The following is a 14,811-nucleotide window of genomic DNA, read 5'->3' as shown; positions in this document are numbered from 1 at the left end:
TATAATAAATTGTCTATCTATCATAGTAATGTATGATTTGCAAAAATGAAAACTGCTGCTTCTGTGTAGATGAGAGAATCAAAGTATGCGCGTTGTGCACACGCTACATTGATTATGGCCAAGCATGCGCCCTTAAAATAGCATATGAATAACATGCGCAACGCGCCACTGACTTTTAATAAGCATTGTATTCAATTTCTACATATTGACTCAATGACTTTTGTTGTCGAGTCCTCAGAGAGAGGATGACATGAGAAGTGGAGTGTGGAAAGAGGGAGTAGGGAGTGTGCGGGCATGGAGTGTGGTGTTGCTCTCCTCCTCAGTTCTAACACTCTGCTCAATAAAAACCATTAGCCGTCTATTTCAAGTCCATCGTCTTTATTAAAATGAATCCACAGGCAGCTAAACCCCACACCTTACACAAGCAAGGATTGGTTTATCAGTTTTATTGAGAACCTCCCTTTTGCCCTTGAACAATTACAGGACCAAGTGAGGCCTTGCCTTCCCACTGAATGCCTAGAGAGAAGAAAAAGCCAAGATGGAGCACTTGAAACAAAAGAAACCTTAGAGCAAAAGCTACAAACCTCCATAGGGAGAAGCAGCAAAATCACTATCAGGACCACATGTTGAGTCACAGCAGCCACAGACTTGGTCGTTTCCATCAGCAGCAAACCACCTGCAACAAGACAAATACATGGAAGCTTCAACATGAGCAAAGTCAGCTTTATTTAAAAAAAATAAATAAAAATAATTACCCATTGGCAAAGGAACAGGATTTACGCTGAGCATCACTGGGTGCAGAAGCAATAGTTGCCTTTAGTATACAGGTTATGTAGATCTGCAAGGGATGACAGACAAGTCACAAAACCAAAGCAGATGAGAGGAGTCAAATTAATGCATGATAGTCGCAGTACACACAGGACTGTTGCCCTCCTGGAACATAAACGCCTCCAGCTGGAACTGGATCTTGTCAACCTGAGACCGAGGCATGAAGCGGGAGCTGGAAGCTGTAGTTTTGGCATCCACAAAGCACCTGATGACGAAGCAATCACAAAGAGTAACTCATGAATGTCAACTGTAGAGCATCAAGCAACTTGACCTTACCCATGACTGTGACAAAAAGCAACTTAACAGTCCTACCGCATCAAGGGCCATGACCTTACCCATAATTCTCAATGAAGGAATATCTTGGAAGGGAGTTCACATCAGGTACTTGAGTGGCCACACAGCGGTCCACAAACACACGCAGAGGCACATGATTGTACTGCTTCACAGATGCCTCGATGTTAATAACACCACCCAGGAAATAGGAGTATGAAGGCCTCTGATAGGACCAATCATCTACAAAAAAAAAAAAAAAAAAAAAAAGTCAAACCTTCAACCTTGTGATTGTGGCCATTTTATTAAACCTGTACCAACCCATCATGATCTTCAGGGAGAACAGCAAGACTTCTTCACCAGCCTCTACTGAAGCATAAGGGACCCATGCTGGCCTCAAGGCGTCACTGCTTACATTCTGAAGCCTACAGTTTATGAAAGTACACATTAAATGGTCTCCCAGTTGCACAAGAAGCAGTGAAGAGTCAGAGAACTTACCTTTGATAATGGCATTGAACGCCAACAATTGCACCATCGGAACGGGTAATCGGAGTACCTGCAAGCGCCTCAGGGGTGTAGGTAAGAGAGAAGGTGTAGACAAGCTCATCCTCATTCATCTGTAAAGAGACTGTGGTTATCAAGAGGGTCATCCCAGAGACTTCACATTTACCAAGACCGTGCCCTCATATTGCTATGAATGAGAAAGTGCTCTGTGCAACAGCTCTTAATTAAGAGCATCAGATGTTGTTGGTTTGAAGGGTTATTTAAAGGAAAGTAGTTTGAAAACTCAGGATTTCCCCATTCAAATAGATAGTATTTGGTCTTAGCTGCCCTGGCATTGTAAATGACAAAGTAAACGAACTTTCCTTGAAAGATTTTGTCTTTCTTCTGCCACACCAAAATAACCCATTAAGATTTATGAGTTCTTACCATCAGCACACTGTTGCAGTTCTGTAATTCATACTCAAAGATGAGCACTCTAGACACAGGATCCTGACCAACAACAGGACATCCACCTAGAGACAGACCAGTTGGCTGGATCAACTGACCATTGCTGAAAAAGTCCTGCTGGACTTCTACAAGAACCCGGTTCTCACTGCATTGAACCGCTACGCTGCTGGGAGTCACGGGTTGCCTCATCGGGAAGTTCCCCCCCAACTCGCGCTGCACCTCGGGAACAGTGGGATACCTCCAATCCAAAGGCTTTACTGGACCCTGCAACAGCTGCTTCTCCTGAAGGCCAAAAGGATCCTGTGCAAGGCTTTTGAAGTCAGGACCCAAAGGACTCTGAAACTGAGAAGCCACTTGCAAAGGGTTCCAGGGCCCTAGAGGAGAAAGGCCAGGACTTCTGGAAGCTGGATCTGATTTTGGCCCCACGCTTCTTGGACTATGACTGTACCTCAATCTTCCCCAGACATCAGGCAGATCAAATGCAACTACCAAAACCAACAATAACACACCTTTCAGGAACCCCATACTAAAAAACTTTGACTCAAACACCACAACACACACCAATGCTTGGCTTTGCCATTTTGTACAGCTTTGAGTTAAGGTGGCTCCACCCCTTTTACCTTAATTGATTATCCTTGATTCTCCTCTGGACCTGTAGAGTTTATGCATTTTGGGGACCCACCGCTCTTCACATTTTGTCTTGCTGTGTCTCATTTCGCCTACTTATACTATGCCCTAACAGTATGTACTCTTTTTGTGAAGAAAAAGTACATACTTTTGAGTGTATAACAGAAACGTTTTTAACGATCGCTCTCAATCGCTTAGTTACACGTACCCTGTCACGTAAACTGACCTGTAATTCATCTTGTCAAAGATAAAATCCATTTAATTTAGTTTCCTACTGTATCGGAGAGAAATGCAGAAGCACATTGATCTGCCAGTCGCAGGTCTTTCATGCAGAGACTCTCCTCATATTAATGCACAATGATGCATTTAAAAGTTAATAGCCTAACAGATCTTTATAAAAGTTCACATTGTTGTTGCAGATGAAATATAACACGAACAACCTTAAATAACTATTTCAATCAACTTAAATGTTGATTATTGGTCACCCAAACCCCTTTATCTAAACCTCTCAACTTAACCAACGGTCGCACACATCCTCCATGTTTTGTAGTTTTCTGATCACTTTTAACTCGTGTTTGTATTTCTGAACTGAATCCTCCTCTAAAGCGCAATGGGTTGTGGGCAATATTAGCCGTTATAGTGAGCACAGATCCACACTTAGAAAATCGACCAGAAATAGTAGACCATCCAGGGACTTCTGGCATACTTTTTTCAACATACTATGGTTTGGGACACACTTATTTTAATCTCACATACTGTTTAGGATGGATAGTATGGACATTGAGACACAGGGTCAGTCTCTCTTATTTTATAAAAGGGCTGTATCCGAAATCGCATACTTCCCTACTATATAGTTGTCGAAAAACAGTATATGACAAAAGAAGTATGTTTGAATTTACAGAACTCATAAAAGAGTAGGCAAAAAGTTCCTGGATGATCTACTACTTCCGGCTAGATTCGAAAGTATTCATATGATGGACACTTTACTATCCCATGAGGCCTCAGGAGAGTATTTGTGAATGGCAGTGAAGCGACAACTGATGCTGGAAGGTCACATGACAATGATAACATGGTGGATGTAGTATATATAGATTTCATTCATACTACACACACACAATCATACTACACAGAACATACTTTTTAGAGGTTGTGAAATCATTATTGAGTAGGTATTTTGAATTAGTAGAGTATGTGATTTCGGATGCAGCCATTGAGCAGACATTTACATGACACCATTTTCAACTAAAAACAGACAACTTTTTATGCATTTTGGCCATTTATTTACATCACAGAGTTTTGGAGGCCTAAAAACACAAACATTTAAAAACGGGTTTCATAGTGCAAGTTTTTGAAAACAATACCATCATTTTCTCTGTTTAAACAACAAAAACTCAAATTTGTGAAAACTGAAGTTATGCGCAAGCACTCAAAAATCAGCTTTCGAAATCATGTACTGTCTGAATAGGTACTACATTCAAATTTACTTTGCGACGATTAAAAAAAAAAAAAAAATCCTCTCTATAGTATGAATGAAATTCAGACCATACGACATCTTCCATGTTATGGTCTTGTGACCTACCAGCACCAGTTGCGTCGCTTTACTGGTATTCATAAATCCTCTCCCGTGGCCTCATGGGAGAGTGAAGTGTCCATTGAATGCACACTTCAGAATTTTCACAGAAGTAATAGGTAATTCGTGGACTTTTCACCTACTGTTTTTCAAATACTACATATTCAGACATAATATTTTGGTGTACTGTATTTCCACATACTAGGGAAGTACTTGATTTCGGACACAGCTCAGGACTGAAAACCACTTGCAAAGGGTTCCAGAGCCCTAGAGGAGAAAGGCCAGGACTTCTGGAAGCTGGATCTGATTTTGGCCCCACGCTTTTTGGTCTATGACTGTACCTCAATCTTCCCCAGACATCAGGCAGATCAAATGCAACTACCAAAACCAAGACTAACACCTTTCAGGAAACCCATACTAAAAAACTTTGACTCAAACACAACACACACCAATGCTTGGCTTTGCCATTTTGTACAGCTTTGAGTTAAGGTGGCTCCACCCCTTTTACCTTAATTGATTATCCTTGATTCTCCTCTAGACCTGTAGAGTTTATGCATTTTGGGGACCCACCGCTCTTCACATTTTGTCTTGCTGCGTCTCAATTCGCCTACTTATACTATGCCCTAACAGTATGTACTCTTTTTGTGAAGAAAAAGTACATACTTTTGAGTGTATAACAGAAACGTTTTTAATGATCACTCTCAGAATTTTCACAGAAGTAATAGGTAATTCATGGACTTTTCACCTACTGTTTTTCAAATACTATGTATTTAGACATAATATTTTGGTGTACTGTATTTCCACATACTAGGGAAGTACTTGATTTCGGACAACTCAGGACTGAAAACCACTGCATTAGCAAACGGGAACAGCCTGGAAAGTCACTAGAAGATTTTACATTATCTACATTCATTCACAATTTTACAAACAAGCTTGTCCATGACAGAAACTTACTGTAATCTAAAAAGAACCTGAGTTCAAATGATAGACTAGAGATTCATAAATACAGATCCCAGAGAGAGGGTGTGTTTAGTTTTGTATAACCTCTAGGGCTTAGTGATCAAACGTCAGATAGAGTTTATGATAAACTATTAAGCATCACAATATACATATACAAACTTTGAGAGCACAGGAATACAATAGGGAGACCAACTCGATTACATCAGCAGTGCTTCATAGTACAAGGTGTTCCCTGCAGAGCAGTTTTGGAATCATTTGCTTGCCAAATTCTTAAGAGCATCTTGATGTGTTTTTCATCAGGAAATTCTGCTATTAAATGAAAAACATGTAAACTAATGGCTTCAAAAGCATATACCAGTTAACCTGGGAGTTTACAGTAGCTGCATTTAAAATGCTCAATTTAAGATTACCCATGGAGAAACTTCTGGAACCCTATGGTTGTATGGTATATGGCACTTGAAGCAAAATGACAAGTCAGAAACAAGCAAGGATTGGTTTGTCAGTTTTATTAAGAACCTCCCTTTTGCCCTTGAACCATTACAGGACCAAGTGAGGCCTTGCCCTCCCACTGAATGCCTAGAGAGAGAAGAGAGCCAAGTTAGAGCACCTGAAAAAAAAAAAAACCTTAGAAAGAGCAAACGCTACCAACCTCCATAGGGAGAAGCAGCAAATTCACTATCAGGACCACATGTTGAGTCACAGCAACCACAAACTTGGTCATTTCCATCAGCAGCAGACCATCTGCAAAAAGAAAAAAAGACATGGAACCTTCAACATGAACAAAGTCCATAAAAATAAATAAAAATAAAATAAAAAGAGTACCCATTGGCAAAGGAACAGGATTTGTGCTGAGCGTCACTGGGTGCAGAAGCAATAGTTGCCTTCAGAATACAGGTTATGTAGATCTGCAAGGGATGTCATACAAATCACAAAACCAAAGCAGACCATAAGAGAAAATCAATTAACGCATGATATTCGGAATACACACAGAAGGACTGTTGCCCTCATGGAACATAAATGCCTCCAGCTGGAACTGGATCTTGTCAACCTGAGACCGAGGCATGAAGCGGGAGCTGGAAGCTGTAGTTTTGGCATCCACAAAGCACCTGACGACAAAATCACAAAGAGCAACTCATGAATGTCAACTGTAGAACATCAAGCAACTAGACCTTACCCATGGCTGTGGTTACAAAAAAACAACTTAAAACTGTCCTACCACATCAAGGTCTACCACATGTCCTTACCCATAATTCTCAATGAAGGAATATCTTGGAAGGGAGTTCACATCAGGTACTTGAGTGGCCACACAGCGGTCCACAAACACACGCAGAGGCACATGATTGTACTGATACACAGATGCCTCGATGTTCATAACATCACCCAGGAAATAGGAGTATGAAGGCCTCTGATAGGACCAATCATCTACACAATAAATATTTTTTTTAAATGCACAGCCACAATAGCAAAGGTAAAGGTGCATTTTATTGACAGAAACAACCGGTACCAACCCATCATGATCTTCAGGGAGAACAGCAAGACTTCTTCACCAGCCTCAGTTGATGCATAAGGGAACCATGTTGGCCTCAAGGCATCACTGCTTACATTTTGAAACCTGCGGTTCATGAAAGTACCCATTAAATGGTCTCCCAGTTGCTTGAGAAAGTACAGAAAGTCACAGAGATCACTTACCTTTGATAATGGCATTGAACACCAACAATTGCACCTTCGGACCGGGTAATCGGAGCAGCTGCAAGCGCCTCAGGGGTGTAGGTAAGAGAGTAGGTGTAGACAAGCTCATCCTCATTCATCTGGAAAATGATTGTGGTTACCAAGAAGGTCATCCCAGAGACTTCACATATACCAAGACAATGCCCTCATATTGCTATGAATGGGAAAGTGCTCGGTGCAATAGTGGAATGACTCCTAAATAAGAGCATCAAAACATTGTTGGTTTGAAGGTTTATTTAAAGGCAAGTAGTTTGAAAATTCAGGATTTCCACATTCAAATAGATAGTACATGGTTTTCATTTGCAATGCCAGCTAAGACCAAGTAAACTGACTTTCCTTGAAAGATTTTGTTTATCTTCTGCCACACCAAAAAAACCCATTCTTTGGAGTTCTTACCATCAGCACACTGTTGCAGTTCTGTAATTCATACTCAAAGATGAGCACTCTAGACACAGGATCCTGACCAACAACAGGACATCCACCTAGAGACAGACCAGTTGGCTGGATCAATTGACCATTGCTGAAAAAGTCCTGCTGGACCTCTACAAGAACCCGGTTTTCGCCGCATTGAACCGCTACGCTGCTGGGAGTCACGGGTTGCCTCAACTGGAAGTCCACCGCCAACTCGCGCTGCACCTCGGGAACAATGGGATACCTCCAATCCAAAGGCTTCACTGGACCCTGCAACAGCTGCTTCTCCTGAAGGCCAAAAGGATCCTGTGCAAGGCTTTTGAAGTCGGGACCCAAAGGACTCTGAAACTGAGAAGCCACTTGCAAAGGGTTCCAGGGCCCTAGAGGAGAAAGGCCAGGACTTCTGGAAGCTGGATCTGATTTTGGCCCCACGCTTCTTGGTCTATGACTGTACCTTAAACTTCCCCAGACATCAGGCAGATCAAATACAACAATCACAACCATCACTAAGACAACTTTCAGAAACCCCATCCTAACAAACTTTGACTCAAACACCACAACACACACCAATGCTTGGCTTTGCCTGTTTGTACACTTTGAATTAAGGTGGCTCCACCCCTTTTACCTTAATTGATTACCTTTGATTCTCCTCTGGACCTGTAGAGTTTATGCATCTCTGGCACCCACCGCTCTTCACATTCTGTATGTCTCTCTTATCTGACACATTAAGGGGGGTATTTACATGACACAATTTTCAACTAAATCTTTTTATGCATTTTGTTCATTTACACAACAACAGCGTTTTGGGGGCCTAAAACTCAAAGTTTTGAAAACTGGTTTCAAAGTGCAAGTTTTTTAAACTAATACCATTATTGTGTCCATGTAAACTACAAAAACATGAATTTATGAAAGTGGTGACGTCATGTGCTTGCGTATTACGTGTTCAGTCTATAGGCGTGTAGTGTTTCTTTACAAAGTGTCATTGCCAACTACTGGCCTGGCAGCAGAATACAGCATTTTTAGTCGTTTTCACAGATCCTTGTGAACCGGGATCCTTTTGACAACATTTTTGTCTGTATCCAAAACATTTAAAAATGCAAAGGAAAACCTTTCTTATTTTAAGTACAATGTTGTCATGTAAACATACCCTTAGTTCAGTTATTTGTGCTCTAGCCTAATGAGTTGATGATCTGAATCAGCTTTGTTAAGAGAGACACACTTTGGCTATGTTCACACTGTCAGTCCAAATCTGATTATTTGTGTAACCGACTGGAATCTGAACTAAAATTATTGATGTCCACATTGTGTATTGCAACTAATTCAGATCGGATTTGTGTATTCATGCCGCTCTTTCACTTTCCGAAATATCTGCATTGATTTCTATGGAAATTATGTTGCGTTGGTTAAGCATATGCCAAAAACAACAACTGCAACATAGGGGTCTGCAATACAGATGTCTTATTTACAATGTGTACTAGCCACCGCGATGGACTACTGCATCTTCTTAGGCCAAGGCAGAACTATAGGAGGCTGGTATGAGCAGATTTATTCCATGCTGTCATCTCCACTGGTCTCAAAACATGTCTTTATTATGTTGTCATTTTCTGCTCATTGAGCACTTTACAACAATCTTGTTTCTGCAGCGACTTTCAGCATGTTTCATAAAACTGCGTCTGATGTTAAAAATGGCGCTGCCCTGCCGGCGACATGGAGGAGGGCTCCTGCTGCAAATTGTTTGTTTACTCGTACTACTCGTTATGTCTCCGTTTATGTTCCCGTTTTACGTCGGTGTCCAGTGGGCACACTGTGCAAGACATACGCTGACAGTAACTCATGCTCTAAACTGTTTACTTTATATATGCGACATGAGACAGAGGGGAATGGAGCGGATAGCATTGGCGTGGCTAATCCTGTCTGGCCAGTTCATCCAGGGTTTTGCGGATGGGATCATCAACCAGCTAACGTACAGCGGAACCGAGCTGCTGGCACTGCGAGACGGTGGAGTTCTACCATCGGCAGGACTACTCAACGACGTGCCCAGGGAGCTATATCGGCATCACGGCGCAGGTCATCGTCGCGATGGGAAGGCGAGGAAGAGGGGCAAGAGAGGCGGCGTGAGACAGCGCACTCGGAGGGCTAGTAAGTTACCGCTGCCTCAGATGCTGCTTTGTAACTCCCGCTCCCTGAGAAATAAGCTGGATGAACTGCGTTTACTGGCCAGGGGTTGCTATGAATACCGTGAGTCAGGCCTAATGATTTTCACTGAGACTTGGTTTAGTAAAGATGTACCAGACAATTTCGTACAGGTAGACGGGTTTTCTCATGTACGCCTGGACAGAGACGCAAACTCGGGCAAAGTAGGGGGAGGAGGAGTATGTATTTATATCAAAGACAGTTGGTGCTCAAACTTTGCAATAAGAGACACTATATGCAACTCGGACTTGGAGCTACTGTGTGTTACTTTACGTCCACACTACCTGCCAAGAGAATTTAGCAACATTTTTGTGTGCGCCGTCTATGTCCCACCAAGTGGGAATGCCAACAGAGCAGCAAACCAAATTGCTGACTGTGTCCATCGTCACCTACAGAATAAACCTGACGCCCCAATACTGATACTAGGGGATTTTAACCACAGCAGCCTGAACAAGAGTCTACCTGGTTTCTATCAATATGTGAAATGCAACACCAGGAAAAATAACATTCTTGACAAGTGCTATGGTAATGTCAGGGATGCTTATAAAGCCAGAGCCAAACCTCCCCTTGCCAACTGTGACCACAATGCAATTCATCTGCTACCTACATATCGGTCAGTCTTTAAGTCCAGCAAACCAGAAATCCGAACTGTAAAGGTGTGGTCGGACGATAAAATTGAGGAACTGAAAGGATGTTTCCTCTCGACAGATTGGGACGTCTTTTTCAAGGAGGCGGACATTGACAGGGCAACGGAATCCACAACTGCCTACATCTCCTTTTGTGTTGACTCCATCATTCCACAGAAAACTGTTAAGATATATCCGAACAATAAACCTTACATAACAAAAGACATTAAGGAGTGTATTAAGTGGAAAAAGTCTGCCTTTAAACTTTAGGTATGGTATCACCAGTTGGTTTGGTAATTGAGTGTCAAACTTAAATCACAGATTCTCAACCTGGTCAGAGTAACGGGCAGGATTATGGGTCACCCCCCCCTTAACCCTCAGGAACTGTTCAATGAGGCTGTCATTACTCAGGCAAAAAACATTTTAAATGACAGTTCCCATGTTTTGTTCAGTGAATACTCGCAGATGCCCTCAGGCAGAAGATACAGGGTCTCCTTATGTAAATACAACCGGTTCAAACATTCCTTTGTCCCAGTGTCAGTTAAGCTCATTAATGAGCAAATGTAGGGAGGTTTTACCAGAACTGTAACATGTACCAGCATCTTTTTAAATTCGTACCAGTATTTTTAATATGTACTAGCATTTGTAGTGTGTGTTCAAATGTGTATCAGTACTGGATTGTGCACCGCACTTTAACATGCACCAGCACTTTACTGTGCATTGCACTTTAAATGTGTATTAGCAATGTACTTCAAGTATTGAAGCTCTGATCCTCTTGCACTTTGGTCCCTATCTGGTTGCCAGTTATGTACCCTCTCCTTTGTTTGGATGTTTTAGGTTTTATGCTGTCTGTATGTTTTATGTCTGTCTATGCAGCAGTACCCTGTCTCTAAACCAAATTTCTCCCAAGGGAGACGAATAAATGAACTTGACGTTTACATTTTATGTGGCATGAGAAAGTAAATCACATGAACCCCAATCACAGCAGTCAGATTTAAACTGACTTACAGAAATGTGATTCAAATCAGATTTTAAACAATGAAATGAAGCTTGAAACAGATTTGTAAAAAAAGAAAAGAGATTACTAAATTTCACACTTGCTAATTTTTATTTCATTAAGATTAGGACTGACAGTCTTAATATAGCTAAAAACGTGCAGATGAGTGGATCCCTTGGACCAGGACTGAAAAACCACTGCATTAGCAAATGAGAGTTCTAGAAAGTCACTAGAGGGCTTTAAAATATCTACATTCACAATTTTACAATCAAGAAACTGACAGCTAGTCAAAGATAACTTGTCAACTAACGAGCACATGAGTGCAAACAAATTATAGACTATAGTTTCATGTACACTAAAAATACAGGTCAGAAAAAAAATAAAGTTTAGTTTTGTATAACCACTACAGCTTAATGTGATCAACTTCAGTGGAAGTTGACTACAAACAATTAAGTGTCACAATATGCACAAACACAGAGCACAGGAATATTCTAGGGAGACCAACTTCATTGCATCTGCAGTGCTTAATGAGACAAGGTGTTCCTTGCAGAGCGCTTTTGGAATTATTTGGAATTCTTAAGAGCATCATGGGTAATTATTTTCACCAGGAAATTTAGTTAAACAAAGTAACAAACTGATGACTTCAAAAGTATATCAATTAACTTTGGTCTTACACTAGCAGCCTTTAAAAGGTTCTTTTAATTCCTTATGGAGAAAAACCTTTGCAAGTCCCATATAACAATGCAACCAAAGGGTTCCAGGCTATATGGGACTTACAAATGTACAATAGGACCGTTTCACCACATTGGCAGAATGAGGCACTTCCAATTTAAAATGTTAAACCAGACATGACGTGAAATGAGAAGTCAGATGCAAGCATGGATTGGTTTGCCAGTTTTATTGAGAACCTCCCTTTTGCCCTTGAACCATTACAGGACCAAGTGAGGCCTTGCCTTCCCACTGAATGCCTAGAGAGAAGAAAAAGCCAAGTTACAGCACCTGGAGAGAAAATAAAATAATAAATAATCTACAAACCTCCATAGGGAGAAGCAGCAAATTCACTATCAGGACCACATGTTGAGTCACAGCAGCCACAAACTTGGTCATTTCCATCAGCAGCAGACCATCTGCAAAAAGACAAAGACATGAAACCTCCAACATCAGAAAAGTCAACTTAAAAATAAACCCCCAAAAAACCCACGTACCCATTGGCAAAGGAACAGGATTTGTGCTGAGCGTCACTGGGTGCAGAAGCAATAGTTGCCTTCAGAATACAGGTTATGTAGATCTGCAAGGGATGACTGACAAGTCACAAAACCAAAGCAGATGGAGAAGTCAAATTAACTCATGATATTCATAGTACATACAGAAGGACTGTTGCCCTCCCGGAACATAAACGCCTCCAGCTGGAACTGGATCTTGTCAACCTGAGACCGAGGCATGAAGCGGGAGCTGGAAGCTGTAGTTTTGGCATCCACAAAGCACCTGATGACAAAACAATTACAAAGAGCAACTCATGAATGTCAACTGCAGAGCATCAAGCAACTAGACCTTACCCATGACTGTGGTTACAAAAAGCAACTTAAACAGTCCTACCGCATCAAGGGCCATGACCTTACCCATAATTCTCAATGAAGGAATATCTTGGAAGGGAGTTCACATCAGGTACTTGAGTGGCCACGCAGCGGTCCACAAACACACGCAGAGGCACATGATTGTACTGCTTCACAGATGCCTCGATGTTAATAACACCACCCAGGAAATAGGAGTATGAAGGCCTCTGATAGGACCAATCATCTACACAATAAATAAATATTTTTTTTAAATGCACAGCCACAATAGCAAAGGTAAAGGTGCATTTTATTGACAGAAACAACCTGTACCAACCCATCATGATCTTCAGGGAGAACAGCAAGACTTCTTCACCAGCCTCAGTTGATGCATAAGGAAGCCATGTTGGCCTCAAGGCATCACTGCTTACATTTTGGAGCCTGTGGTTCATGAAAGTACCCATTAAATGGTCTCCCAGTTGCTTGAGAAAGTACAGAAAGTCACAGAGATCACTTACCTTTGATAATGGCATTGAACGCCAACAATTGCACCATCGGACCGGGTAATCGGAGTACCTGCAAGCGCCTCAGGGGTGTAGGTGAGAGAGAAGGTGTAGACAAGCTCATCCTCATTCATCTGTAAAGAGATTGTGGTTACCAAGAGGGTCATCCCAGAGACTTCACATTTACCAAGACCGTGCCCTCATATTGCTATTAATGGGAGAAGGTGCACTGTGCAATATGGTAGAATTCCTAAAGAGCAAATCACCAATTAATAAAGTCTTCACGTCACTACAGCTGCCCTCAGAAGCTCCAGTGTTGCCAGAGATAGTCAATGTTTTGGAGACATGCACATTGGCTGTTCCTGGGTAAAAACTAGCTTTAACACTATTAAGGCACAAGATTTGTTCTGGTTTCTTAAGCTCCTTTCATACCATTTGTGGGATAGTTTACATCAGATGTTGGTTTGAAGGGTTATTTAAAAAGGCAAGTAGCTTTAAAAAAAAAAAAAAATTTATATATATATATATATAATCAGGATTTACCCATTTAAATAAATAGAACTTGGTCTTAGCTGCCCTGGCATTGCAAATGACAACCAAGTTAGCTGACTTTCCTTGAAAGATTTTGGCTCTCTTCTTCCACACCAAAATAACCCATTAAGATTTATGAGTTCTTACCATCAGCACACTGTTGCAGTTCTGTAATTCATACTCAAAGATGAGCACTCTAGACACAGGATCCTGACCAACAACAGGACATCCACCTAGAGACAGACCAGTTGGCTGGATCAACTGACCATTGCTGAAAAAGTCCTGCTGGACCTCTACAAGAACCTGATTCTCGCCGCATTGAACCGCTACGCTGCTGGGAGTCACGGGTTGCCTCATCGGGAAGTTCCCCCCCAACTCACTCTGCACCTCGGGAACAGTGGGATACCTCCAATCCAAAGGCTTCACTGGACCCTGCAACAGCTGCTTCTCCTGAAGGCCAAAAGGATCCTGTGCAAAGCTTTTGAAGTCAGGACCCAAAGGACTCTGAAACTGAGAAGCCACTTGCAAAGGGTTCCAGGGCCCTAGAGGAGAAAGGCCAGGACTTCTGGAAGCTGGATCTGATTTTGGCCCCATGCTTCTTGGACTATGACTGTACCTCAATCTTCCCCAGACATCAGGCAGATCAAATGCAACAATCACTAAGACAACTATCAGAAAACCCATCCTAACAAACTTTGACACAAACACCACAACACACACCAGTACTTAGCTTTGCCTGTTTGTACACTTTGAATTAAGGTGGCTCCACCCCTTTTACCTTAATTGATTACCTTTGATTCTCCTCTGGACCTGTAGAGTTTATGCATTAGCCAATGAGAGCGTGCTATAATGTCACTAGTCAAAAAAAGGCTTGAGGTTTTAATCTAAAGTCTTTTTGCAATTAGGAAACTGACAGTTTGTCCATGATAGAAACTTATGCTACATGCAGACGACAGGCAAATGCAAATGGGATTTTTTTGTTCATATGTGATCTGTTTTTCTAATGACAGTGTGAACAGCACAAACCACATGGAATCTGATCTTTTCAATTCCGATTTGGGCCACT

At 41.6% G+C, this 14,811-nt stretch overlaps 2 protein-coding genes across 4 annotated transcripts; both read right to left on the bottom strand.

The window, feature by feature from the left end:
* Window positions 1-364: 364 nt before the first annotated feature.
* LOC311072686 (zona pellucida sperm-binding protein 3-like) lies at window positions 365-7,900 on the bottom strand. 3 transcript variants are annotated; one of them, XM_084097869.1, is made up of 8 exons: window positions 2,029-2,598; window positions 1,597-1,715; window positions 1,420-1,523; window positions 1,164-1,341; window positions 919-1,033; window positions 756-838; window positions 585-676; window positions 365-516 (listed from the first exon to the last, which is right to left on the bottom strand). In XM_084097869.1, the coding sequence occupies exons 1-8, from the start codon at window positions 2,572-2,574 to the stop codon at window positions 446-448; spliced, it is 1,308 nt and encodes a 435-aa protein (XP_083953995.1). In that variant the 5' UTR covers window positions 2,575-2,598; the 3' UTR covers window positions 365-445. The 3 variants fall into 3 exon arrangements, with proteins under 3 accessions (XP_083953995.1, XP_083953994.1, XP_083953996.1); XM_084097868.1 differs by lacking the exons at window positions 585-676; window positions 756-838; window positions 919-1,033; ... (2 more) ...; window positions 1,597-1,715; window positions 2,029-2,598 and adding exons at window positions 5,856-5,947; window positions 6,029-6,111; window positions 6,195-6,312; ... (2 more) ...; window positions 6,896-7,014; window positions 7,331-7,892 and having other exon boundaries at window positions 374-516; XM_084097870.1 differs by lacking the exons at window positions 365-516; window positions 585-676; window positions 756-838; ... (3 more) ...; window positions 1,597-1,715; window positions 2,029-2,598 and adding exons at window positions 5,579-5,782; window positions 5,856-5,947; window positions 6,029-6,111; ... (3 more) ...; window positions 6,896-7,014; window positions 7,331-7,900.
* Window positions 7,901-12,042: 4,142 nt separating this feature from the next.
* Window positions 12,043-14,453, bottom strand: LOC311071864 (zona pellucida sperm-binding protein 3-like). The gene is made up of 8 exons (XM_084096442.1): window positions 13,893-14,453; window positions 13,230-13,348; window positions 13,049-13,152; window positions 12,781-12,958; window positions 12,529-12,646; window positions 12,367-12,449; window positions 12,197-12,288; window positions 12,043-12,129 (listed from the first exon to the last, which is right to left on the bottom strand). The coding sequence occupies exons 1-8, from the start codon at window positions 14,427-14,429 to the stop codon at window positions 12,059-12,061; spliced, it is 1,302 nt and encodes a 433-aa protein (XP_083952568.1). The 5' UTR covers window positions 14,430-14,453; the 3' UTR covers window positions 12,043-12,058.
* Between the last annotated feature and the right edge of the window lie 358 nt (window positions 14,454-14,811).

This window comes from Abramis brama (genome assembly GCF_963993115.1).
Source record: "Abramis brama genome assembly, chromosome: 21".
Lineage (NCBI taxonomy): Eukaryota > Metazoa > Chordata > Actinopteri > Cypriniformes > Leuciscidae > Abramis > Abramis brama.
This window is presented reverse-complemented; position numbering and strand designations above follow the sequence as displayed.

What these genes read in the sequence shown, in the direction of transcription:
- LOC311071864 (XM_084096442.1), bottom strand. Translation starts at nt 14,429, where the DNA reads ATGGGTTTTCTGATAGTTGTCTTAGTGATTGTTGCATTTGATCTGCCT. An exon ending in CTCCCTGAAGATCATGATGG is followed by an intron (nt 12,959 to 13,048) that starts GTTGGTACAGGT and finishes TTTATTGTGTAG; the next exon opens with ATGATTGGTCCTATCAGAGG. An exon ending in TCCTGTTCCTTTGCCAATGG is followed by an intron (nt 12,289 to 12,366) that starts GTACGTGGGTTT and finishes GTCTTTTTGCAG; the next exon opens with ATGGTCTGCTGCTGATGGAA.
- LOC311072686 (XM_084097868.1), bottom strand. Translation starts at nt 7,876, where the DNA reads ATGGGGTTTCTGAAAGTTGTCTTAGTGATGGTTGTGATTGTTGTATTT. An exon ending in GTTCAATGCCATTATCAAAG is followed by an intron (nt 6,819 to 6,895) that starts GTAAGTGATCTC and finishes CATGAACCGCAG; the next exon opens with GTTTCAAAATGTAAGCAGTG. An exon ending in TCCTGTTCCTTTGCCAATGG is followed by an intron (nt 5,948 to 6,028) that starts GTACTCTTTTTA and finishes TTCTTTTTGCAG; the next exon opens with ATGGTCTGCTGCTGATGGAA.